The sequence below is a fragment of the Salmo salar genome, chromosome ssa19 (assembly GCF_905237065.1).
Source record: "Salmo salar chromosome ssa19, Ssal_v3.1, whole genome shotgun sequence".
Classification (NCBI taxonomy): domain Eukaryota; kingdom Metazoa; phylum Chordata; class Actinopteri; order Salmoniformes; family Salmonidae; genus Salmo; species Salmo salar.
In genome coordinates, this window is record NC_059460.1 from 399,127 (window position 1) to 426,987 (window position 27,861).

At 43.2% G+C, this 27,861-nt stretch overlaps 1 protein-coding gene and 1 long non-coding RNA gene across 3 annotated transcripts in view; both read right to left on the bottom strand.

The window, feature by feature from the left end:
* Nucleotides 1–19,623, bottom strand: part of LOC123723761 (uncharacterized) — a 34,976-nt gene extending 15,353 nt beyond the window's left edge. The window contains exons 1-4 of the long non-coding RNA XR_001322394.2: nt 19,388–19,623; nt 19,089–19,200; nt 18,870–18,982; nt 10,760–10,876 (exon numbers count right to left, since the gene is read on the bottom strand). This is a non-coding gene — a long non-coding RNA (uncharacterized lncRNA). The remainder of the gene's footprint in view (nt 1–10,759; nt 10,877–18,869; nt 18,983–19,088; nt 19,201–19,387) is intronic.
* Nucleotides 19,624–21,251: 1,628 nt separating this feature from the next.
* On the bottom strand, nt 21,252–25,240 carry LOC106578248 (intraflagellar transport protein 140 homolog). Of its 2 annotated transcripts, XR_001322395.2 has the most exons (5): nt 25,198–25,240; nt 23,875–24,001; nt 22,900–23,251; nt 21,617–21,704; nt 21,252–21,338 (listed from the first exon to the last, which is right to left on the bottom strand). XR_001322395.2 is itself a non-coding variant. In XM_014156901.2 (4 exons), exons 2-3 carry the CDS (start codon nt 23,905–23,907, stop codon nt 22,931–22,933), a joined length of 354 nt encoding a protein of 117 aa, XP_014012376.1. In that variant the 5' UTR covers nt 23,908–24,001; nt 25,198–25,240; the 3' UTR covers nt 21,360–21,704; nt 22,900–22,930. The 2 variants fall into 2 exon arrangements, 1 of the variants encoding a protein (XP_014012376.1); XM_014156901.2 differs by lacking the exon at nt 21,252–21,338 and having other exon boundaries at nt 21,360–21,704.
* Nucleotides 25,241–27,861: the final 2,621 nt, after the last annotated feature.

Consider the following 27,861-nt stretch of genomic DNA (forward strand, 5'->3'; position numbering starts at 1 on the left):
GACGAGGTGTTTGACCATGCCCAGAAGCTGCAGGCCACCTGGAGAGTCTGCGCTTGGAAGGTGGAGCAGACAGAGGAGGTGGAGGAAGAGGCACACAGGGGCTCTTCCAGGGGTACCACGAGCAGTATGGCAGCCTGGAGCATGAGGAGGTGCAGGTTTAATTTATTTTATTTATTTCACCTTTATTTAACCAGGTAGGCAAGTTGAGAACAAGTCATCTCCTCCAAGGTGCTTGGAGGAGATGAAGGAGCAGAAGGAGATGGTCTTGGAAGAGGCGACCAAAGAGAAGGATGACTGAGTAGGTGAAGCAGAGAAGCACATAGAAGAGACGAGGAAGTGCCCCAATATTCCTTTGCCATTGATTGTTTTCAATAAATAAATATTTTGTGTAACTAAAAGTATATAGGCCACCTGCAATTTTTCGTGGTTTCTTCAAACATATACTTTTTATTCAATTCTATGAGGGAGGTTAATGGTTCAAAAATACTTAAAATTACTGGATTATCTTTAAAAAACTGTGGCAAGAGTCTAAAAACTCAAATTCATTAGGGCTGCATACTGATGAACGACGAACACAATACATTACAGTTGTAAAAGTAATTAGCCTATGTTACACAGTGGTCCTCTTGATCTACACCCAAGTGTTTCCTATAGCTAATCTAGAGAAAAGGCTCTATATTGTATCAGGCAATACTGAGACAGTTGACCCTAAATTAAGCTTATAGTGAAGGGTAAAGTGCTTTGAAGGAGTCACGCATCTACAAAGAATTATATGAAATAGCCTATACGTTAGCCTATAAATATAGTTAACTCACAATCACAGATAAGCATTGTCAAAATACCAAGACATATTGTGTGACCTATTAAATAGTGTTAGACTAGTGTACATTTTTTCTCATAAAGAAAGTTATAGCTTTGCCTAAGAGATACAGTACAAAATTTGTGACTTCACTACAACAATCACTGTACTGGTGACCATTGCCATAATCAGTCTACTTCTGGAGACTTCTTTAAGTGTTTTTACTGACTCGGTAATGGAAAAGATGAAGCATTACCCCTGTAAATAGATGGACGATGGCAGTGTACGTTAATAAAACATAAATTTTTTCACATGCCTTGTCTTATCATGAGGTGAATGGCGAGAGGAAGTAATCAACATTTGAAAATGAATAGATATGGTCGACAGTTTATTTTATTTTTTACCTCCCCACATTATAATTAAAAGAGTAAACTCTAACATAGCCTATTTGATAGAAAGGTAACACCACACACCTTTTCGCTAATAGCAGCCGTTTATTTGGTTAAACAAAGGTTAGCCATGTATTTGTAATGTTTTTTAAATGTAATACGTCAAGAAAGCTTACCAGCAGCAAGCGGCACTCAAGGGTGCTTTTTCAAAGCCTATGGCTGCGTTCCTCTGCCCAAGCGTTGCTGGCGCATGTCAAATCTTGATATTTTAGCTAATCACATCATGTTATAGCAATCTGATGCCTGATGGCACAGTTGATTATGTGGCACGAAACCAATGGTTGATGCATGTAACGTCTGAGCATGTGAATACGACCACTGTCAGATACTCCAGTAAGTTCAACTGTCAGATACTCCAGTAAGTTCAATTCAGTCTGCCTTGTGTTCCTGTAAAAGTTATTATAGTTTTGTGATCTTATAATCTTTTTTTATGAGCTTCAATGAGCTTCAATGAGTAAACTTAGACCTAAAAAAAACAGATTAAAAAAACCACCTTACGGAACAGTGGGGACAGTGAAGCAACACAAACATAGGCACAGACACAAGCATACACACACACGACCAATTCGACCAATCAATTAGTCGAAATGTTTAACTTCTTATGGCTTGGGGGCAGTATTTTGATGTCTGGATGAGAAGCGTGCCCAAAGTAAACTGCCTGTTACTCAGGCCCAGAAGCTAGGATACGAATATAATTGGTAGATTTGGATAGAAAACACTCTAAAGTTTCCAAAACTTTAAATAATGTCTGTGAGTATAACAGAACTGATATGGCAGGCGAAACCTGAGGAAAATCCACCCAGGAAGTGGGATTCTTTAATGTGGGTATTTTCAATTGAATGCCTATAGAGTATCTAATGGGTTACGACCCAGATTGCAGTTCCTATGGCTTCCACTAGATGTCAACAGTCTTTAGACATTGTTTCAGGCTTGTTTTCTGAAAAATGAAGAAGGATGAGACCTTTCTGTCTGTGGACTGAGGAAGAATGCAGAGCTGGTTTGCGCGTGTGACCGAGTGCGCGCCCTTCGTTGTTTTTCCTTTCTATTGAAGACGCTATTGTCCGGTTGAAATATTATCGATTATTTAGACAATTGACAACCTGAGGATTAATTATAAACATCGTTTGACATGTTTCAACGAACTTTACTAGTACTATTCGGATGTATTCGTCTGCATGTTTTGACCGCCTTTGAGCCAGTGGATTACTGAACAAAATGCGCCAACAAAACTGAGTTTTTGGGATATAAAGAGGGACTTTATCAAACAAAACAAACATTTACTGTGTAGCTGGGACTCGTGACTGCAACCATATGAAGATCTTCAAAGGTAAGTGATTAATTTTATCGCTATTTCTGACTTTTCCTTTACTTGGTTGTAAAATGTTTGCATGCTTTTGTAAGCGGGTCGCTGTCCTCAGATAATCACATTGTATGCTTTCGCCGTAAAGCCTTTTTGAATTCTGACAAAGCGGCTGGATTAACAAGCAGTTAATCTTTAAGCCGATGTATAACACTTGTATTTTTTATGAATGTTATTCATGACTATTTCTGTATTTTGAATTTGGCGCTCTGCATTTCACCGGATGTTGTCGAGGTGGGTCGCTAGCGGAACGCCTGTGCCAGGAAGGTTAACCTGTTAGGGCTAGGGGGCAGTATTTACACCGCCGGATAAAAAACGTACCCGATTTAATCTGGTTACCACTCCTACCCAGTAACTAGAATATGCATATACTTACGGTAATGAAATATTTAGAAATCTTTTGTCACGAAATGCGCTGTGCGCACGACCGTTATTTACCATTGGGATAGTGTCTGGGACGCACGAACAAAACGTCGCTGTTGGAACATAACTATGGATTATTTTGGACCAAACCTACATTTGTTATTGAAGTAGAAGTCCTGGGAGTGCATTATAGTAAATCTGATATTGGTGAGTGCTAAACCTGCTGGGTGTCTAAATAGCTAGCCCTGTGATGCCGGGCTATGTACTTAGAATATTGCAAAATGTGCTTTCACCGAAAAGCTATTTTAAAATCGGACATATCGAGTGCATAGAGGAGTAATGTATCTATAATTCTTAAAATAATTGTTATGCTTTTTGTGAACGTTTATCGTGAGTAATTTCGTAAATTGTTAGTAAATTCGCCGGAAGTTTGCGGGGGGTATGCTAGTTCTGAACGCCACATGCTAATGTAAAAAGCTGTTTTTTGATATAAATATGAACTTGATTGAACAAAACATGCATGTATTGTATAACATAATGTCCTAGGTGTGTCATCTGATGAAGATCATCAAAGGTGAGTGCTGCATTTAGCTGTCTTCTGGGTTTTGGTGACATTATATGCTGGCTTGAAAAATGGGTGTCTGATTATTTCTGGCTTGGTACTCTGCTGACATAATCTAATGTTTTGCTTTCGTTGTAAAGCCTTTTTGAAATCGGACAGTGTGGTTAGATTAACGAGAGTCTTATCTTTAAATGGCTGTAAAATAGTCATATGTTTGAGAAATTGAAGTAATAGGATTTTTAAGGTTTTGAAAATCGCGCCACAGGCTGGCAGTGGCTGTTACGTAGGTGGGACGAATTCGTCCCGCCTAGCCTAGAGAGGTTAACTTCCTGACTGATGTCTTGAGATGTTGCTTCAATATATCCACATAATGTTCCTTCGTCATGATGCCATCTATTTTGTGAAGTGCACCAGTCCCTCCTGCAGCAAAGCACCCCCACAACATGATGCTGCCACCCCCGTGCTTCTGGGATGGTGTTCTTCGCTTGCAAGCCTCCCCCTTTTTCCTCCAAACATAACGATGGTCATTATGGCCAAACAGTTCTATATTTTTTTCATCAGACCAGAGAACATTTCCCTAAAAACTACGATCTTTGTCCCCATGTGCAGTTGCAAACCATAGTCTGGCTTTTTTATGGCGGTTTTGGAGCAGTGGCTTCTTCCATGCTGAGCGGTCTTTCAGGTTATGTCGATATTGGACTCGTCTTACTGTGGATGTAGATACTTTTGTACCCGTTTCCCTCAGCATCTTCACAAGGTCCTTTGCTATTGTTCTGGAACTGATTTCCACTTTTCGCACCAAAGTACGTTTATCTCTAGGAGACAGAATGCATCTCCTTCCTGAGCGGTATGACAGCTGTGTGGTCCCATGGTGTTTATACTTGCGTACTATTGTTTGTACAGATGAACGAAGGGTTATACACGACGCAGGAAGGAAGGAGCAACCAGGGGCTAAGCGATATATTTGAAGCCCCATCCGAGGAGGGAACATGGAAGGGATTCTCCTCGGGCACCCCTGGTGGGGATGGGGAACAACCTCCACAACCCTCTACCGAGGTCGACCTGCCCCAAGAATTAAAGGGACAGTTCGGCACCTCTCAGCATACAGACCCAAACCTACGGGATGCCATGAGGAAGGTGAAGGTGATCGACAGGAGAAACGTTGACGGATCAGGTGAGCCCTCTCTTCCCTACTATGCAATCAGGCGAGGTCTCTTATATTGGGTCGTGCAACGAAGGGGGGAAAAACAGGAATTGCTAATGGTGCCTAGACCATACAGGGATACTGTCCTAGAGCTGGCACATTCCCACGTCCTAGGAGGACACCTGGCACGGCACAAAACTATCGACAGAATCATGCAGAGGTTCTATTGGCCCCGTGTCACCCGAGATGTGGCCAGGTATTTGAGGACGTGTGATCAATGTCAGCGTACAGCCCCACGGCCACACCTGCGTAATCCTTTGATTCCTCTCCCCATTATAGAGACCCCCTTTGAACGCATAGCTATGGACGTCGTGGGACCCCTCCCGAAATCCGCCAGAGGACACGAGTACATCCTAGTTGTCGTAGATTACGCTACCAAGTTCCCAGAGGCCATACTCCTTCATAACATTTCGTCAAAGGGAATCGCCAAGGAATTGTTGATGTTCGCTCGGATGGGCCTTCCCAAGACGATCCTAACCGATCAGGGAACCCCGTTCATGTCCCGGTTGATGAAGGACTTGTGTCGGTTATACCGGGTTCAATAGATACGCACAAGCATATTCCACCCTCAGACAGACAGTTTGTGCGAACGCCTGAACAAAACGATTAAAAGCATGTTGAGAAGAGTGGTGTCCAGAGACGGGAAAAACTGGGACGTGCTTCTCCCACACTTAATGTTTGCCCTGCGAGATGTACCCCAGGCATCCACTGGGTTCTCCCCATGTGAATTGCTCTACGGCAGGCCCTGTCGAGGGATCCTCGACTTAGCCAAGGAGACCTGGGAGGCCCAGCCAAGGAGACCTGGGAGGCCCAACCATGCCCATTCCGGTCCACAATAGAACATGTTACCCTGATGAGGGACCGCCTGTCGGCAGTGTGGCCCATAGTGAAGGAGCGTATGGAGAAGGCTCAACGGACCCACGGCCGGGCCTACGATAAGTCAGCGACACCCTATGAGTTCACCGTGGGAGAGAAAGTGATGGTGCTGTGACAGTGGAGGGGGCCCTACGAGGTAATGAAAAGGGTCTCACCGGTTGATAAAATAATTTATATGTTTAAAGATAATGATTAAATAATTCTACCCTGAAACGTAACCATTAGGGATTATAGTTTATGTAGCATGTATAAGGAATAATTAAAGTATTAAACATAAGTCCAACTAGGTTGGACTGGGAGGGAGATAAATGTGTGTGTATGTGTGTGCCGAACAAAATACAGAGAACAATTAAAACTGTGTTTGACTCGACCTGGCTAGAACTCTGAGAAACTTATGATAGGACAGGGAGTACTTCAAGGTTTCTCTAATCTCGGGGGAATGGAACGGACAGCGCTGGGTAGTGATAAACAGTGGTGAGAACTCTGGGGAGGGATACAACCCGCCTACTGTTCGTGTGTATGTATGTGCGTAGGATATCTACTGTTTGTGTGGATATATGTGCGTAAGTAAGGAGTGAACTACAAAATGGATGTCTTTGTATTATGGACTTCAGAACATTCTCTGAATAAACTGTATGAACCTTTTCCAGAAGCTGAGTCTTGACTAATTATTATTAACCCAGTGTCTCAGGGATTAGTCTAAGTTTATTGATTGTTAGTTATTATCATTGGGATTGAATAATTCTCTTGACACCGGTCAATTACCTCATCAAGCAACCTGACAGGAGGAAGAAGGTCCAACTCTATCATATAAACCTGTTGAAGAAGTACCATGGAAGGAAAAGAGGAGGCCCTACCACAGGTGCGCCGTGGCCAAACTCTCTTGCCGGAGCAGTGGAGACAGCTAGACAAGCTGATTATGCAATTCGGCAGGGTATTCTCTCCCTTCCCAGGACAAACAGATGTCCTGTTTCACCATATCCACACTGAACTTGGCAAGAAGGTGCATATCCGGCCTTACAGGATTCCTGGATTCGCTAAGAACGAGGTAAGGGAGATGCTGAGGATGAGGGTGATCGAGCCATCTACGAGTGAGTGGTCCAGTCCCATACTCCTGGTCCCCAAACCCGATGGTAGTATGAGACTCTGCAACGACTTTAGGAGGGTGAACGCCATCTCTACATTCGACGCGTATCCCATGCCCCGCGTGGATGAACTCTTGGAGCGCTTAGGAAAGGCTAAGTTCATCACCACCCTGGATTTGACGAAGGGATATTGGCAAGTGCCGGTGGCTCCGCAGGATTGCCCAAAGACTGCCTTCGCCACACCGGAGGGGCTTTTTCAGTATGTGAGGATGCCCTTCGGACTGCATGGTGCTGCGGAAACTTTCTAACGCCTCATGGATGCCTTTCTACGGCCCCATCAAGAGTATGCAGCGGCGTACTTAGACGATGTGGTCATCCACAGCGAGGACTGGGATAGTCACCTCCTGTGACTACGGGCGGTGCTCATGAGCCTGGAAGCTACAGTGTTGACGGCCAATCCAAAAAAATGCTGCCTGGGTCTGTCCGAAGCGGAATACCTGGGATACACCGTGGGGAACGGGAAAATACGTCCACAGGCAGAGAAGACCAGGGCAATTCGGGACTGGCCTTGAACCCAGACAAAGCGGGATGTTCGGGCTACTTAGGGATAACGGGATATTATTGCCGTTTCATCCCTGAATATGCAACAGAAGACGCCTTCCAGTTGCTAAAAGATAGCCTGTGCTCTGATCCCGTCCTGCAGGGTCCTGACTTCTCCCAAGAGTCCATTGTGCAGGTAGACGACTCAGATACGGGGCTCGGCGCCGTCCTAGTTCACAGAGAGGCCTATTCTCTTCATAAGTAGGAAGCTCAGTGATCGGGAACAGAGATATTCTACCGTAGAGAAAGAGGCCCTAGCCATTAAGTGGGCCCTCGATTATCTCCGGTACTACCTACTTGGACGTAGGTTTTCCCTCGTTACTGACCATGCTCCCCTCACGTGGATGGCCGGTAAGAGAAACAATAACAACAGAATGGCCAGATGGTTTCTTGCTTTACAACCGTTCTCTTTCCATGTCATCCACAGGGCAGAATCGAGGAACGGGAATGCGGACGCGCTATCCCGACGCGACCAAGACGGCGCGTCTGGCACCCGGCCCTCCGGTCCGGTCCTGAGGGGGGAGGTATGTGGAAGGACCACCAGAGGGCAGGCTGGGCTCACGGATAGTAGCCCAGCCAGGCATGTGAGTCAAGGTGATCAGAGGCAATTAAGCACAGCTGACGGTACTAATGACCTATTCTCTTTACCCTACAAGAGAGGGGAGGGAACCCGCAGTGAGGGGGGGGAAAAAGAAAAGAGTGTTTGCTCTTCCAAAGGAGAAGAATTACCTTTCGGAAGGCAAAAAGGAGAAGAAGACAAACTACCTCTGTGGGATGGCCACCACGAGAGGGGAGCTATCCACGAACGAACCATTAAGACGGTGACAAATCCGTGATTTATGTTATAGTTTAAAGATACTCATCTTGTGTTCCTTTTTCGTGTAAAGAAGAAGATTTATGTTTTTCTTGGGAGATCATCATTGATTGTGTTGGAGTGTTTGATTTGAAAGAAATCCCTCAATAGAGAACTTTGTTCAATTAAGAAAACCTACTCCTGATTCGTTTATTCCACCTTTCCGCTTTAGAGTAACACCAAATGACTTGGTCCGCTCACAGTAAACAATTGTTGGAACAATTACTTGTGTCATGCAAAGTAGATGTCCTCACCGACTTGCCAAAACTATAGTTTGTTAACAAGAAGTTTGTGGAGTGGTTGAAAAACGAGTTTTAATGACTCCAACCTAAGTGTATGTAAACTTCCGACTTCAACTGTAACTACTGCTGTACACACCTTTTCTATTCATATAGTGTCAATGTTGTCTATACACACCATCATGTATATACACTACCGTGCAAAAGTTTGGGGACACTTAGAAATGTCCTTGTTCTTGAAAGTAAAGCAAAAACAATTGTCCATTAAAATAACATCAAATTGATCAGAAATACATTGTAGACATTGTTAATGTTGTAAATGACTATTGTAGCTGGAAACGGCTGATTATTTGTATGGACTATCTACATAGGAGTACAGAGGCCCATTATCAGCAACCATCCCTCCTGTGTTCCAATGGCACGTTGTGTTAGCTAATCCAAGTTTATAATTTTAAAAAGGCTAATTGATCATTAGAAACCCCTTTTGCAATTATGTTAGCACAGCTGAAAACTGTTGTGCTGATTGTGCTGATTAAAGTCACTTCTTCAGTGTTGACGTTGAGACTTGTGTTTTGCGGGTACTATTTAATAAAGCTGCCAGTTGAGGACTTGTGAGGTGTCTGTTTCTCAAACTAGACACTCTAATGTACTTGTCCTCTTGCTCAGTTGTGCACCGGGGCCTCCCACTCTTTCTATTCTGGTTAGAGCCAGTTTGCTCTATTCTGTGAAGGGAGTAGTACACAGCGTTGTACCAGATCTTCAGTTTCTTGGCAATTTCTCACATGGAATAGCCTTCATTTTTTAGAACAAGAATAGACTGACATGTTTCAGAAGAAAGTTCTTTGTTTCTGTCCATTTTGAGCCTGTAATCGAACCCAAACTTTTGAACGGTAGTATGTGTATGTTTATATAGGGACTGAAGCTAGAGCTGGGGCCTCTGCTGCCTCTGGATCCCTCTCACCAGGCTGGGTGTGGATGAGATGTCCAAGTATTACCTATTTCAATACAATGTGACTTCAGAGATATTGTATTACGCTTCCATGTGCTCTAGTTATCTCATGCCTAATTATGAAGATTCCCCACACAAACAATACTAATGTATAACTTAACCATGTGGTTTGCATTTTACTGATGAACCCTTTAGAGCAAAATAGAGGTAGTTTCATTGTCCAAATTCAACATAATTGGTTGGGGTGGGTTAAGATACATTTTCAGTTTTTTGTAACTGATATTCTCTCAGTAGACAATGTTTTCCGTAGATAGTGGATCATTAAGCATTTTCCATTATAGCGTGATACCATTCAATACTGGCAGCCGACTCGATAACACACAGGTAGGATGAAAGCATTTGGCTGCTTGATTAGGAAGGGACACGCACAAACACACACACACACACACACACACACACACACACACACACACACACACACACACACACACACACACACACACACACACACACACGCTACTGTAGTGACACTCAGTACTTTATCATAGAAAGATTAGGCTCAATGAAGGAAATTTCCTCGGATATGAAACCTCAGGCTACAGACAAGAAAACCATAGCAACAAAAGCAGTGGAAATAGACACAAACTGTAAGAACACATTGACCCTATCCAACCAGTGGAGTAGGGTGTGTAAGCCACAGATACCCTATACAATTCGATATGTAATTCTATGGTACAAGCTACAAAACATGGACCTTACACATCTGACCTATCTAAATACAGTGGTGTATTCGTACTATGTAAAAACACAATTAACATTGGATGGTCTAAATTAGAATCTAGATTACATTGTTCTGTTAATCATTGTAACCCAATGGAGGCTTTACAATGCCACTAGCCTAGGAAAAGAGGTCCATGGTTCTTCCATAGGAGAACCATGGAAGAGCAGAGGAGCTTCGCAGCACTGACTAACTGGAGGGGCAGTAGAGACTCACTTTCGGTAGAAAGATATCACCCCTCCGAAACAACGGCTGGTGTGAATGGAAGCCAAGCACACACACAGACAGACATGCACATTAAATATGACAAATTTACATATACTCAAGAAAGAGAGGGAGGGAGGAAGAGATCAAGCAAAGATGAGGTAGAATAAAAAGAAAAGACTGACAGACTTTTATGAAGATAATCTCTGAGGGATAGGATGTGGAAGAGAGAGAGAGCAACCCTACCTTACAGATGATTTAGTTCTACTGAAAATCCTGATAACTGTCTAAATAATTCAATCAGTTTGTCCCTTGTAAATTAGAAAAAGAGTAAACAAAAGAGTAGGCATACAGTCATGAATGGCCTCACCTCATAAGTAAAGGGATACCATTCACTACCCTGCAGGTAAAGCACTATACATTCGTCATTGTCCCTACCTTACAGGTGAAATAGTAGTAGGAAACGTTCAGGGCCAGTAAGGCTGGTTTGGGGTAGGAATCCTGAAGAAGCCCATGTTCCTGTGTGCAGAAGAAAGTCACCACCAGCACATCCACCTGAACGAGACAGCAAATACATGCTATAGGTTAGATACTTTAGTTCATAGCAAAGTGGACTCAGAACATATCAGATACATACTGAACATATCCACACATATGTATTCAGTGTTTTACCTAGGATTTCTTTCAGCAGCGGTGGCAAAGGGAGGAGTTGGCAACACTCCACGGGATATTTTGTAATTTTTTATATAGACTGTGAGAAAGTCACTTGTGGTAACTTTTTAAAAGGACATTCTACTGCAAAATACATGAAAAATAAATTATGTTGACGCCATCTGAAATATAACTGATGCACGCACGCCTCTGCACTGATCTTATTAAAGTGTAAAACTTCTGATAACCAACTTTCTTACTGTGATCATAACTTTGACTTTATAGCACTCCCAGAAGGCATGGATAAAAGAGTCATTGTTTTACACAATGTCTCTGCCATTGTGCTGTAGAATTTGTGAACGTTGTCTCATGTAATAAATTCTGTGCATACATTTTTACTGAATTAAGTGTACATTTCCATAATTTTGTTAGTTATGCTCCAACCCTCCCTCCATCTTGTACCAATATCAGTTCTTTTTAGGTCCTGGTTCGAATAGGTTACGTTCCCTCAACATTGCTTTTATGTCCAAAAGATTGCAGATCGAAATTTTGTGAAATCAAATCAAATGCGCCGAATACAACAAGTGTAGACCTTACCGTCAAATGCTGATTTACAAGCCATTATGTAACCTTTATTTAACTAGGCAAGTCAGTTATAAAGAACCATAGTCTCTGTGCCCAAGAACACAAAGGCAACATGCCTAAATGACTACAGACCAGTAACACTCACGTCCGTAGCCATGAAGTGCTTTGAAAGGCTGGTTATGGCTCACATTAACACCATTATCGCAGAAACCCTAGACCCACTCTAATTTGCATACCGCCCAAACAGATCCAAAGATGATGCAATCTCTATTGCACTCCACACTGCCCTCTCCCACCTGGACAAAAGGAACACTTATGTGAGAATGCTATTCATTGACTACAGCTCAGCGTTCAACACCATAGCACCCTCAAAGCTCATCACTAAGCTAAGAATCCTGGGACTAAACACCTTCCTCTGCAACTGGATCCTGGACTTCCTGACGGGCCGCCCCCAGGTGGTGAGGGTAGGTAGCAACACATCCGCCACGCTGATCCTCAACACTGGAGCACCTCAGGGGTACGAGCTCAGTCCCCGCCTGTACTCCCTGTTCACCAACAACTGCGTGGCCTGGCACGACTCCAACACCATCATTAAGTTTGCAGACGACACACCAGTGGTAGGCCTGATCACCGACAACGGCGAGACAGCCTATAGAGAGGAGGTCAGAGACCTAGCCAGGTGGTGCCAGAATAACAACCTATCCCTCAACATAAGCAAGACAAAGTAGATGATTGTGGACTACAGGAAAAGGAGGACCGAGCACGCCCCCATTCTCATCGACAGGGCTGTAGTGGAGCTGGTTGAGAGCTTCAAGTTCCTTGGTGTCCACATCACCAACAAACTAGAATGGTCCAAACATACCAAGACAGTCGTGAGGAGGGCACGACAAAGCCTATTCCCTCTCAGGAAACTAAAAAGATTTGGCATGAGTCCTCAGATCCTCAAAAGGTTCTACAGCTGCAACATTGAAAGCATCCTGACTGGTTGCATCACTGCCTGGTACAGCAACTGCATGGCCTCCGACCACAAGGCACTAAAGAGGGAAGTGCGTATGGCCCAGTACATCACTGGGGCTAAGCTGCCTGCCATCCAGGACCTCTACATTAGGCGGTGTCAGAGGAAGGCCCTAAACATTGTCAAAGACCCCAGCCACCCCAATCATAGACTGTTCTCTCTACTACCGCATGGCAAGCGGTACCGGAGCGCCAAGTCTAGGACCAAAAGGCTTGTTTAAAGGTCTTACTCACATCGGCTACAAAGAGCGTGATCACACAGTCGTCCGGAACAGCTGATGCTCTCATGCCTGCTTCAGTGTTGCTTACCTCAAAGCGCGCATAGAAGAAATGTAGCTTGTCTGGTAGGCTCGTGTCACAGAGCAGCTGTAATTCCCTTTGCAATCCGTAATAGTTTGCAAGCCCTGCCACATCCGACAAGCGTTGGAGCCGGTGTAGTAGAATTCAATCTTAGTCCTGTATTGGCGCTTTGCCTGTTTGATGGAGGGCATAGCGGGATTTGTTATAAGCGTCCGGGTTAGAGTCCTGCTCCTTGAAAGCGGCAGCTCTACCCTTTAGCTCAGTGTGGATGTTGCCTCTAATCCATGTCTTCTGGTATGTACGTACGGACACTGTGAGGACGACATCATCAATGTACTTATTGATGAAGCCAGTGACTGAAGAATCCCGGAACATATTCCAGTCTGTGCTAGCAAAACAGTCCTGTAGCTTAGCATCTACGTTATCTGACCACTTCTGTATTGAGCGAATCACTGGTACTTCCTGCTTTAGTTTTTGCTTGTAAGCAGCAATCAGGATAGAGTTATGGTCAGATGGAGGGTGAGGGAGAGCTTTTTACGCATCTCTATGTGTTGAGTAAAGGTGGTCCAGAGTTTTTTTTCTTCCTCTGGTTGCACATGTAACATGCTGGTAGAAATGAGGTAAAACAGATTTAAGTTTCCTGAATTAAAGTCCCTGGCCACTAGGCTCGCCGCCTCTGGATGAGCATTTTCTTGTTTGCTTATGGTCTTAGGTCTTAGTAACAGCATTGGTTTGTGGTGGTAAATAGACAGCTACAAAAAATATAGATGAAAACTCTCTTGGTAAATAGTCTACAGCTTATCATGAGATACTCTACCTCAGACGAGCAAAACCTTGAGACTTCCTTAATATTTGATTTTGTGCACCAGCTGTTATTGACAAATAGACACAGACTGCCACCCCTTCTCTTACCGGAAGCAGCTGTTCGATCTTGCCGATGCACGGAAAACCCAGCCAGCTGTATGTTATCCATGTCTTCGTTCAGCCACGACTCGGTGAAACATAAGATATAACAGTTTTTAGCGTCAGTTGGTAGGATAGTCTTCATCAGAGCTCATCTGGTTTATTATCCAATGATTGCATGTTGGCTAATAGTACGCAAGGTAGTGGCGGGTTACCCACTCACCGTCGGATTCTTCCAAGGCACCCCAACCTATGTCCCCTACATCTCCATCTCTTTTTCATCCAAATGATGGGGATTTGGGCCTTGTCCGGTGTCTGAAGTAAATCCTTTGTGTTCGACTCGGTAAAGAATCTTCGTCCAGTACGAGGTGAGTGATCGCTGTTCTGATATCCAGAAGCTATTTTCGGTCACAAGTGACAGTGGCAGAAACATTATGTACAAAATAAGTTACAAATAACGCAACAACAAAAAAACACACACAATTGTTATTGTTATTTTACTGCTGCTCCTTAACTACTTTTTACGAATAAGAAATGAAAGTATTTTTTAAACTGCCTTAGGGGCTTGTATGTAAGCATTTCCCTGTAAGGTCTATCTATACCTGTTGTATTCGGCGTATGTGACTAATAAAATGTGATTTGAACTGTAAAGTTTGTTGGACGTATAATATTCATGGGCGGTTTTTAATTGTTCGGGCTAGGCCCCTTAGTTCCAGTGAAGGTACATCTTAACACTACAGCATACAATGACATTCTAGACGATTCTGTGCTTCCAACTTTGTGGCAACAGTTTGGGGAAGGTCCTTTCCTGTTTCAGCATGACAATGCCCCCATGCACAAAGCGAGGTCCATACAGAAATGGTTTGTTGAGATCGGTGTGGAAGAACTTGACTGACCTGCACAGAGCCCTGACCTCAACCCCATCGAACACTTTTGGGATGAATTGGAACGCCGACTGCGAGCCAGGCCTCACCGACCAACATCAGTGCCCAACCTCACTAATGCTCTTGTGGCTGAATGGAAGCAAGTCCCCACAGCAATGTTCCAACATCTAGTGGAAACCTTCCCAGAAGAGTGGAGGCTGTTATAGCAGCAAAGGGGGGGGGGGGCAACTCCATACTAATGCCCATGATTTTGGAATGAGATGTTCGATGAGCAGGTATTCACATACTTTTGGTCAAACACATTAAAACCACTGGATGCTATTTACCATTGTGCACTCAGGTTTATCACGGTTGATAGTTACAAAACTCATCACTGTATCCTTTATCAACATGTGGGTTGGGCCTCTCTATCTGTGAGGCGAGAGCAACATGCTCTCTTGTTTATTTATAAAGCACTTCTTTTAAAACTACCTCAACATATACCATAATTAATTTCCACTAGATATATTAATTTTAAAACCAGATCACAGATGTGGATTACATTAGACTACTGCGGTCTCCACAGAGTTGGGTAGGACTGCCTTTAGTTCCTTTGCACCTTATTTATGGAACAAACTGCAGATCGAACTTAAGTTAGACACTCTGGTGTCCCTTGCCCATTTCAAAAATGTTATGGAGGATCAATATGATGTTGTCTGTGATTGTTTCTGTTGAATAGTGTCTTTGTTTTGTATGTTTGAAATGTTCTTGTCTGTATGCCTAAAACTGTACATGTCAACATGTTTACACAGGGCACAGCCGTAAAAGAGATCCAGGTCTCAGTCTGTTTTCCCCGGTTTCTGCTCAGGCTATGGATGTGTCACTCCAACCTTGAAGGTCCTAAATGATGTCACCATTGCCCTTGATTCTAAGCAATGTTGTGCTGCTACTTTTATTGACTTGGCCATTCCATTCTTGTGGGCCGGCTAAGGAGTATTGGTGTCTTTGAGGGGTCTTTGGCCTGGTTTGCTAACTACCTCTCTCAAAGAGTGCAGTGTATTAAGTCACCTCATATAAGTACTTGGGAGTATGGCTTGATGGTACACTGTCCTTCACTCAGCACAAATCAAATCTTCAGGCTAAGGTTAAATCTAGACTTGGTTTCCTCTATCGTAGATAACCATCCTACCCATGCTAGACTACGGAGACATCATTTATAGATCGGCAGGGACGGGTGCTCTCGAGCAGCTAGATGTTCTTTACCATTCGGCCAATCAGATTTGCCACCAAAGCTCCTTATAGGACACATCACTGCACTCTATACTACTCTGAAAACTGGTCATCTCTGTATACCCATCGCAAGACCAACTGGTTGATGCTTATTTATAAAACCCTCTTAGGCCTCACTCTAGACCTCACCCTATCTGAGATACTTACTGCAGCCCTCATCCTCCACATACAACAACCGTTCTGCCAGTCACATTCTGTTAACTGTTGGGGCTAGGGGGCAGTATTTGCACGGCCGTATAAAAAACGTACCCGATTTAAACTGGTTACTACTCTTGCCCAGAAACGAGAATATGCATATAATTAGTAGATTTGGATAGAAAACACTCTAAAAAGTTTCTAAAACTGTTTGAATGGTGTCTGTGAGTATAACAGAACTCATATGGCAGGCCAAAACCAGAGAAGATTCCATACAGGAAGTGCCCTGTCTGACAATTTGTTATCCTTCTGTTGCATCTCTATCGAAAATACAGCATCTCTGCTGTAACGTGACATTTTCTAAGGCTTCCATTGGCTCTCAGAAGGCGCCAGAAAGTGGAATGAGATGTCTGCAGTCTCTGGGCGAAGTACAGCAGCTCTGTTTGTTACTGGTCAGGCTGGGGACAATGACACTGGAGATGCGCGTTCATGAGAATTCTCAATTTTTTCTTTCAGCCTTTGAATGAATTCAACGTCGCCCAGTTGGAATATTATTGCTATTTTACGAGAAAAATTGCATAAAAATTGATTTTAAACAGCGTTTGACATGCTTCGAAGTACGGTAATGGAATATTTTGAAATTTTTCATCACGAAAAGCGCTCGCGCGTCACCCTTTGGATAGTTACCTGAACGCATGAACAAAACGGCGGTATTTGGATATAACTATGGATTATTTGGAACCAAAGCAACATTTGTTGTTGAAGTAGAAGTCATGGGAGTGCATTCTGACGAAGAACAGCAAAGGTAATCCAATTTTTCTTATAGTACATCTGAGTTTGGTGAAGGCCAAACTTGGTGGGTGTCAAATTAGCTAGCCGTGATGGCCGGGCTATGTACTCAGAATATTGCAAAATGTGCTTTCGCCGAAAAGCTATTTTAAAATCTGACACCGCGATTGCATAAAGGATTTCTGTATCTATAATTCTTAAAATAATTGTTATGTATTTTGTGAACGTTAATCGTGAGTAATTTAGTAAATTCACCGGAAGTTTGCGGTGGGTATGCTAGTTCTGAACATCACATGCTAATGTAAAAAGCTGGTTTTTGATATAAATATGAACTTGATTGAACAAAACATGCATGTATTGTATAACATAATGTCCTAGGAGTGTCATCTGATGAAGATCATCAAAGGTTAGTGCTGCATTTAGCTGTGGTTTTGGTTTTTGTGACATATATGCTTGCTTTGAAAATGGCTGTGTGATTATTTTTGGCAGGGTACTCTCCTGACATAAAGCCTTTTTGAAATCGGACAATGTGGTTAGATTAACGAGAGTCTTGTCTTTAAAATGGTGTAAAATAGTCATATGTTTGAGAAATTGAAGTTATAGCATTTATGAGGTATTTGTATTTCGCGCCACGTGATTCCACTGGCTGTTGACTAGGTGGGACGCAAGAGTCCCAGCTAGCCCAGGGAAGTTAAAAGCTTCAAGTCTTATTCATCTAACTGCATTGTCCGATTTACAATAGGCATAACAGCAAAAGCATGCAATGCGATTGTTTGAGGAGGTTAAAGGTCCCCAAAGCACACACATCACTGGGTTGCTCCTTTTGTCAGTTTGCTGCAGCTAGCGACTGGAACGAGCTTCAAAAAACACTCAAACAGGACCGTTTTATCTCCATCTCTTCATTCAAAGACTCAATCATGGACACTCTTACTGACAGTTGTGGCTGCTTCGTGTGATGTATTGTTGTCTCTACCTTCTTGTTCTTTGTGCTGTTGTCTGTGCCCAATAATGTTTGGACCATGTTTTGTGCTGCTACCATGTTGTGCTGCTGCCATGTTGTGTTGCTACCATGTTGTTGTCAAGTGATGTTACTACCATGTGTTGTCATGTGTTGCTGCCATGCTGCTGCCAACATACAGACTCAAATCTCTGGCCACTTAAATAAACAGACTTAATAAAGGTATCACCAGTCTCTTTAAATAACGCCACTTTAATGTTCACATATCCTACATTACTCATCTCATATCTATATACTGCATTCTACACCATCTACTGCATCTTGCTTATGCCGCACGCCATCGCTCATCCATATATTTATATGTACATATTCTTATTCATCCCTTTACATTTGTGTGTATTTGTGTGTATAAGGTAGTTGTTGTGAATTTTTTAGATTACTTGTTAGATTTTACTGCATAGTCGGAACTAGAAGCACAAGCATTTCACTACACTCGCATTAACATCTGCTAACCATGTGTATGTGACCAATACAATTTGATTTGATTTGCTATGTTGTGGTCTTAGGTCTCTCTTTATGTGGTGTTGTGATGTCTCTCTTGTCGTGATGTGTGTTTTGTGATATAATTGTATTTTATTTTTTATCCCAGCCCCGGTCCCCACAAGAGGCCTTTTCCTTTTGGTAGGCCGTCATTGTAAATACGATTTTTTTCTTAACTGACTGGCCTAGTTAAATAAAGGTAAAATAAATTTTTTAAATAAACCCGGAATCTTTAAGAAATTCCACTATGCCCTTCGATGAACCATCAAACAGGCAAAGCGTCAATACAGGACTAAGATTGAATCGTACTACACCGGCTCCGATAAAAAATACAAATAAATGCATCTACACTGATGGAAGTGGATTTAACAGGTGAAATCAATAAGGGATCATATCGTTCACCTGGATTCAGCTGGTCAGTCTATGTCATGTTAAGAGAAGGTGTTCTTAATGTTTTGTATGTTATAATGTATGTTACATTTTTGTGTGGTGGTAACTAGTAAAATGAAGCAACCCTTACTCTGGGGAGAATCAGAGTCGACCAGTATCGTCTCACACACAAACAGACGAGGCTAGCTCTCGTCCAAAAAGTGAAACACAGGACATCTCTCGCTCAGCTCTGTCAGTGGCCGTCTGGAACAAACACATACATAGTCAGAAAAAATACACAGTCAAAAGAACACACACAGTCAAAAGAATATATATATATACACACACACACACACACACACACACACACCTTTCTGTGTCGTCGGCCTGTGAGATGCCAATAGGTGGTCTGCCAGTGAAGAAGTCAAAGTGTCCATCTCCACATTATAGAAGCACATTTTGTGGTCAGGTCTCCCATTCACCTTAGATGGAGAAATAAATCAGCAACAAGACAATTAACTACTTATAGTTATATATAATAATAGAATTATAATTGACTTGGAACTATAGCAATTCAAATCACTTAATTTCAAATCCCAAGACCAAGGTCTATCTATGATATCCTTCAAGAATAAAGCCAAGGTTCTGTGTCTCTGAGTGTCCACTCACCTGAGTGACCAGGATGTTGACTTGGTTGCCATTACACTTGACTGATCTCAGGGATACTAGATTAGGGATCAGGTCCACCAGGTGCTTAGCACTGCAGTGAGCCTTGGCTTCTCTATCTATCTATATATACACTGCTCAAAAAAATAAAGGGAACACTTAAACAACACAATGTAACTCCAAGTCAATCACACTTCTGTGAAACCAAACTGTCCACTTAGGAAACAACACTGATTGACAATAAATTTCACATGTTGTTGTGCAAATGGAATAGACAACAGGTGGAAATTATAGCCAATTAGCAAGACACCCCCAATAAAGGAGTGGTTCTGCAGGTGGTGACCACAGACCACTTCTCAATTCCTATGCTTCCTGGCTGATGTTTTGGTCACTTTTGAATGCTGGCGGTGCTTTCACTCTAGTGGTAGCATGAGACGGAGTCTACAACCCACACAAGTGGCTCAGGTAGTGCAGCTCATCCAGGATGGCACATCAATGCGAGCTGTGGCAAGAAGGTTTGCTGTGTCTGTCAGCGTAGTGTCCAGAGCATGGAGGCGCTACCAGGAGACAGGCCAGTACATCAGGAGACGTGGAGGAGGACGTAGGAGGGCAACAACCCAGCAGCAGGACCGCTACCTCCGCCTTTGTGCAAGGAGGAGCAGGAGGAGCACTGCCAGAGCCCTGCAAAATGACCTCCAGCAGGCCACAAATGTGGTCTGCTCAAACGGTCAGAAACAGACTCCATGAGGGTGGTATGAGGGCCCGACGTCCACAGGTGGGGATTGTGCTTACAGCCCAACACCGTGCAGGACGTTTGGCATTTGCCAGAGAACACCAAGATTGGCAAATTCGCCACTGGCGCCCTGTGCTCTTCACAGATGAAAGCAGGTTCACACTGAGCACATGTGACAGACGTGACAGAGTCTGGAGACGCCGTGGAGAACGTTCTGCTGCCTGCAACATCCTCCAGCATGACCGGTTTGGTGGTGACTCAGTCATGGTGTGGGGTGGCATTTCTTTGGGGGGCCGCACAGCCCTCCATGTGCTTGCCAGAGGTAGCCTGACTGCCATTAGGTACCGAGATGAGATCCTCAGACCCCTTGTGAGACCATATGCTGGTGCGGTTGGCCCTGGGTTCCTCCTAATGCAAGACAATGCTAGACCTCATGTGGCTGGAGTGTGTCAGCAGTTCCTGCAAGAGGAAGGCATTGATGCTATGGACTGGCCTGCCCGTTCCCCAGACCTGAATCCAATTGAGCACATCTGGGACATCATGTCTCGCTCCATCCACCAACACCACGTTGCACCACAGACTGTCCAGGAGTTGGCGGATGCTTTAGTCCATGTCTGGGAGGAGATCCCTCAGGAGACCATCCGCCACCTCATCAGGAGCATGCCCAGGCATTGTAGGGAGGTCATACAGGCACGTGGAGGTCACACACACTACTGAGCCTCATTTCGACTTGTTTTAAGGACATTACGTCAAAGTTGGATCAGCCTGTAGTGTGGTTTTCCACTTTAATTTTGAGGTGACTCCAAATCCAGACCTCCATGGGTTGATAAATTGAATTTCCATTGATTATTTTTGTGTGATTTTGTTGTCAGCACATTCAACTATGTAAAGAAAAAAGTATTTAATAAGATTATTTCATTCATTCAGATCTAGGATGTGTTATTTTAGTGTTCCCTTAATTTTTTTGAGCAGTATATATATATACATACATACATATATACATACATATATATACACATACATATATATACACATACATACATACATACATACATACATACATACATACATACATACATACATACATACATACATACATACATACATACATACATATATATATACACACACACACACACACACACACACACACACACACAGACTGAGCGGTACAGGGTTGCCCTCCGCCTCAGAGAAGGCTAGCATCTGCTTCACTGTGCCCTGAGAGACAGAGCAAGATAGATACACATTGCTTATCTATAATATAGGCTACAGACAACAGCAAAAAACAACATCAAAACAAAATCAACTGAAATAGATTTGACGTGAGTTTTGAAGCCATATGAGGCAGTATGCATGTGTATGTGTGTCCGCATGTATGTATTCCCACGTGCATGCGTGACTGTGTGTGTGTGTGTGAGTGTGTATCAAGTGTGAACAGAAAAGGGTTAGAAGGGAGGGAATATGGATAGGCAGAGGGTTTCAGATAGGGGACTGACCTGTGGTGTGTGGACCTGGACCCTATTGGGCTCCACAGTGTAGATATTCACAGCACAGCTAAGACCTGGGACTCACACGGGAAATATCCTGGGGACGAGCAGGAGGAGGATTCACACAGGGCTTAATAACACTGTCTTAACACAATGTTTATGATAGTGTTATGCAGTGCCATGCTGGTGTTGTGCACTGGTATAGAAACTTGTATTTAAAGGTAGAAATTCAACAACAAACGTCATTGCTTGCCTCATTGCTCAAGTGGTTTGCAGGTGATTTCCCTTTTTCTAAAGGTTGTCAATAAGTTAGGATCTTCTTTTTCATCGTGCTCAACACTCTGTCTGTCCTATGCAACCATTTGCAATGCATCAGTACAACAATGTTATCATCACTGGTCAAAGTGATCACACCAACGCACTGCACTCTCTCTTCTTAACTTTCCCCGACATGTTGTTTGGCCTACTATGCTGTATTTTACATTCAGAAAGTAACAAAACCATGCCTGTTTCTCCTCAAACAGGCCTATTATAAAAATAAATGTCTAACAAGCTATAGTAGCCTATAGCTTTTCCTAGAACTCGACTAGAAGAGGAATAGTGTAGGCTTGTGTAGTCTATAGCCTACTAGGCACAGGAACAGCTGAAAGAGAGAGGCTAGAGATGTGCAGCCAAAGTAAGAAGTGAGTACACAATTATTGTGTAGGCTGTAAACTGCAGCGAATAACTGCAAAAACGCCCTGAGCTCTGAAAGCATGTTTCATTCCAAAATAACTGCCTCGGCTTGATTATGCAACCATTTGGATCAGTTATGGGTCTATTCTCAACAGTTTAAAAGGTCCAGAAAGGTACATTAACAGGCCACTCATATGGTGTTTTTTGTCAGAAAACTGTACCATATGAAGATATGGGCATCTTCTAATACTGAGATGCACTGTCTGTTGTGGATCATTAGTCTCCCAAGTCGTCCTATAATTAATGTGGCCACCAATATGCTCACATGCCCAGTAATTCAGGAAAGCTCACTGTGTGCTTTGCCCCATCTCCTCTCCCTCCGGGCGACTATTCCTCACATACCTAGAACGCTTCAATAGAACGGGTTGTTGTATCGTTGGGGGGCAAATCGCTCTGAAAGTGATCCCAACGATAGCTATCGTTATATTCTCCATAGTTTTTTTAGTTATCGTTGTAGTGTATACGCTGCTGTTCACTTGAATTAGAACAACTTCTACTTTCTTATCAATATACTTATTGTTATAGTTATCGTCTCAACACACCTCACATACTCATACCTGCTTGTGTGAGATGGACACAGTTCAAGTGTCATATATTGAGCAGAAACAGATTCCTCGATAGCCTCCCTGGCTGGTTACCTTGGTGACGGGACAAATTTATGGGCTGGTTACCTAGTGTAACGAGACACATTTTGGGGTTGGCTATCTTGGTTATGCAGACACCCTTGATGTGAATGTCTGAGCACAGGGTGAGATGGGAGTTGGTGCTGAACATGGTGAGGCTGAGCTGAGAGGGGGTCTGCTGCACAGCTGCCACCTGCTGGCCGAGGTGGGCCGACATGACGTGCTCACAGAGGATCAGCACTTTGATCACACTGTTGGCCGCCAGCAGGCTCAGGTTGGAGACCCACTGGAAATGCACACAAGACAATTGTAATCAATCAGACAACACATTATCGTAAAACTTAAACAACATAGTCACTAATATAACTGCACTGTCTATGAGAATGGTGATAGTTTTGTGATCACAATCGGTGAAATCAAATGTTTTAGGCCAGGTGTGACAAATTAAAAAAACACATTGTAAATGAATTGTGATAGGATCTGTCTAAACAAGGTGATGGATGAGGATATAATACACTGTCTCTGTTGTGGCCAAGTGTCAATACAGTATAATGTAGTGTAACACGGTTATATTGGTGATTCACCTTGTCACTTTATTGTTAAGCCAATGGGTTTTTGGTTTTAGTTTTGTCTTGCCTTCACCTACTCAACATGGCTTCTTATTGGCTGGTTTGCGTGGCTTGCTTACGAGGATGTTTAAGTTAGAATCATCCCAGTGAACAAGCACCAAACCAGAGTGCATGAGTGCAGAGATGGATGGTGAGCCGTGCATTGCATGACGTGCAATTTTGTGCTGTTTCCATCAGAATAAATTTCCATGACTGGTGCTACAAATTGGAGTCCGTGTCGATGACTGTACACAATGCAAGAAGAGTACTGTTACAGTAGCACTGCAGTAAAGTGGTGTACCTGGATCTGGGTGACAATGCCCTCGATCTCCATGGGTGTCTGTAGTTTCCACTGGGCCCGGGCCTTCTATCCTGGTGTTCGGCTGGCTCATCCTCCACAGAGCTGTTGGTGCCTGCAGCTAGGATCTCTGAGAAGATGCAGGGGGTGTTAGGCAAGGGAGAACGACTATATGGCTGTGATGTTAAATGGATAACCATGACATTGATGGTTTTGGATGAAAACCATCATGAAAATAAAAACCTTCAAAAGCATTTTTTATTTTTTATAAAATGTTTTATCTACTTAATTTTAATGTAGATATACTTTACACATAGCGGGAGTGTTAACTATTTATTATATGGTATTGTTTTGCTAACTTAATCTGTCTATTAAACTGTAATCCGTTATATGTGTGGATAGGAGATAATCTTTGAAGGCAAATTCAGTTAATTGATGAGGGGATGGGGTGAAAAGTGGGGACCGGGGGTACCTATAGATCCGATAGCCCTTCACCTCTGGCCTTTTTTATTATTACAGTAGATTGGAGGAATGAGGTGAAAAAGATGGCTTTTTTGGGCACATTTCAGTTTCAAGCCTAACGACAATGGAGAACCAGATGACTTGGACCAGCCTGTTTGCAGAATGTGCACAAAAAACATAGGCTACCTACTAAGAATTCCAGCACCACAAACGAGACATAGATAAATGGCGAGCACTGACACTGACATCCCCGGTGAGCGTGCATATTCACTGTCTTTATCATTGGGTCAGTGTCTCTTGAAAGTCATATGAAAAAAGATTCTGCTAATCTCTCCAGTCATATAAAGTGTCGTAGAATTGTATGAACTGTTTTTATAAAAAGCCACACTTTCCCCGTGCAAAGCAAAAGAAACATAGGCCTATCTGATACAGCCTAGCCTAAGCCTACTCCACCTCGCGCTGCATTGAACAGTCTTTTTTGGCAACAGTGATTTGAGTTAAATTATGACTATCCAATTTACTAATAATATTAGGAATAGTCAGTCATATTAAGTGGCATTGTTTAAAGTGGCTAGTGATACATTACATCAAGATGGCAAGATGCAGTAGATGGTATAGAGTACAGTATATTCATATGAGATGAGTAATGTAGAGTATGTAAACATTATATGAAGTGGCATTGTTTAAAGTGGCTAGTGATACATTTATTACATACATTTTTCCATTATTAATGTGTCTGGAGTTGAGTCAGTATGTTGGCACCAGCCACTCAATGTTAGTGATGGCTGTTTAACAGTCTGATGGCCTTGAGATAGAAGCTGTTTTTCAGTCTCTCAGTCCCTGCTTTGATGCACCTGTACTGACCTCGCCTTCTGGATGATAGCGGGGTGAACAGGCAGTGGCTCGGGTGGTTGTTGTCCTTGATGATCTTTTTGGCCTTCCTGTGACATCGGGTGGTGTAGGTGTCCTGGAGGGCAGGTAGTTTGCCCCCGGTGATGCGTTGTGCAGACCTCACTACCCTCTGGAGAGCCTTACGGTTATGGGCGGAGCAGTTGCCGTACCAGGCGGTGATACAGCCTGACAGGATGCTCTCGATTGTGCATCTGTAAAAGTTTGAGAGTGTTTTCAATGACAAGCCGAATTTCTTTAGCCTCCTGAGGTCGAAGAGGCGCTGCTGCGCCTTCTTCACCACACTGTCTGTGTGGTTGGACCATTTCAGTTTGTCCATGATGTGTACGCCGAGGAACTTAAAACTTTCTACCTTCTCCACTACTGTCCCGTCAATGTGGATAAGGGGGTGCTCCCTCTGCTGTTTCCTGAAGTCCACGATCATCCCCTTTGTTTTGTTGACGTTGAGTGTGAGGTTATTTTCCTGACACCACACTCCGAGGGCCATCACCTCCTCACTGTAGGCCATCTCGTCGTTGTTGGTAATCAAGCCTACCACTGTAGTGTCGTCTGCAAACTTGATGATTGAGTTGGAGGCGTGCATGGCCACGCAGTCGTGGGTAAACAGGGAGTACAGAAGAGGGCTGAGAACACACCCTTGTGGGGCCCCAGTGTTGAGGATCAGCTGGTGGAGATGTTGTTACCTACCCTCACCACCTGGGGGCGGCCCATCAGGCAGTCCAGGAACCAGTCCCTCCTGAGGGCCCATCTTGAGCGGTGCTTACTTCCCAGCCTTCCTCCAGTTGAACATGTCCAGGGCACTCTCGTCCCCACCCACTGCCGCCCGCGCCAGCATCGCCACATCTCTGGAACCAACCACAACCAGTCAGCATCATACACTAGGACAGGAGCTTAGTAGAATGGTTTCCAAAGTATACATTGTCACTCTGACCCTAACCTGAATCCCAGATCTGTTTATGCGGTCTAGCCAAACAATAATCATAGGAGATAGCAAAATAGCTAAGGTCTTTCAAATGTTATTCAAATTAAATCAAATTGTATTAGTCACATGCGCTGAATACAACTGGTGAAATCACAGGTGAAATCACTGTATTACACCTTACAGTGAAATTGTTACTTACGAGCCCCTAACCAACAATATAGTTAAAAAAATATATAAACACTATAAAAAAAAACATCTAAATAATAATACAAAAATGACAGATAAGAATAAGAAATAAAAGTAACAAGTAATTAATGAGCAGCAGTAAAATAACAATAGAGAGACTAAAAAACAGGGGGGTACTGGTACAGAGTCAATGTAAGGGGGCACCGGTTAGTTGATGTTTTATGTACACGTGAGTAGAGTTATTCAATTGACTATGCATAGATGATGACAGAGAGTAGCATGTCACTTATGTGTTGCATCAAGTGACTTGATCAGAAAACCAAGCAACATAATAGCTACTGCTGCTGCTAAGCAAGTTAGCTAGAAACTGCTGGAATTATGTTCCTGACAACTGTAGCTAGCTAGCGACGTTAATTTAGCTAACGTTAGCTAGCTAATACAAACAAACCTGTCTGTACAAAATGGTCCTCTGGTTATTTGTGACCGTTATGTGGATTACTGGACAAAACTAATAGCAAAAGACAGGCTAGCTAAGTAACTTCGCTATGCTAACTAACTCAGCATTGGCTGCGAGCTAACGTTAGCCCGCTAACCTAATTCATTGCCATTAGAAGGGGGCCTGTTGCAAAAATAGCATGCTATGGTTAGCTGACGTTAGCATTGAACTGTATGCTACAATTTACGAAGGATTCAGAGTTCAAAAGAATAGAGAAGTTACCTGAAAATATTTATTATAGGTGCCGTCCAAAAATTGGTAAATAGACAGCATAAATAGCAAAAGGCAATTCCAGTGCTGTGGTTTTGCTCTGCTGCCCTGTGGGGAAAAAAAGCGTCCCTTCTAGTTACCCCGACAACGTCGTCGGAAAGGGTGGGAGGAGTTACGGAAATTACCGATTGTAAATCGGTGTGTTATGGCATGTGGCTCACAACACAACCTTTCATTTTTACAGGGTTGCTTACAGCTCCGTAAATAAAGTGACATTGAATACAGCAATAGCTCTCTACTTCAAGTTAATACATATTCTCAGAACCTGTTAATTTGATTACGTCCATTAGATGCAACATGAACGGTTACTGATTGTGTACCTTTGTCTATCAGAAAAATACAATGTCATTCTCCTCAGGAGGGCAAGGATTTGTAGGTGTTTGACATCTCTCCATGGCCCTGAAACAGAAAGGAGCCTGGAACAATTTACCTATTAGCCTGGTCTCAGATCCGTTCTGTGCATTCCCAGCTCCTTGACACATTCATTGTCACAGCAAACATGTGAACAAAAGCAGAGATGCACCCAGGCTACTGGTTTCTCTCTCTCTAGAAATATATATATATTTTTTTTTATTATGGAGGATTCTGCTGTTTCAGGCAGCTGAAATTAATATCCCAAATAATCACTTGTTGAGGTACACACAAGTCCACATGCGTGGTCTTTGTCTGGGGGAAGGATGCATATTGTACACGTGTGTAAGGAAACATAATTTACAGGACTTCCTGTGTAAGCAAACACCTATAG

Bases quoted from the DNA above. Each gene is read 5' to 3' on its own strand.
- LOC106578248 (XM_014156901.2), bottom strand. From the start codon at position 23,907: ATGGAGATCGAGGGCATTGTCACCCAGATCCAG. The intron at 23,252-23,874 runs GTACACCACTTT...GTGCATTTCCAG, and splicing joins GCATTGTCACCCAGATCCAG to TGGGTCTCCAACCTGAGCCT.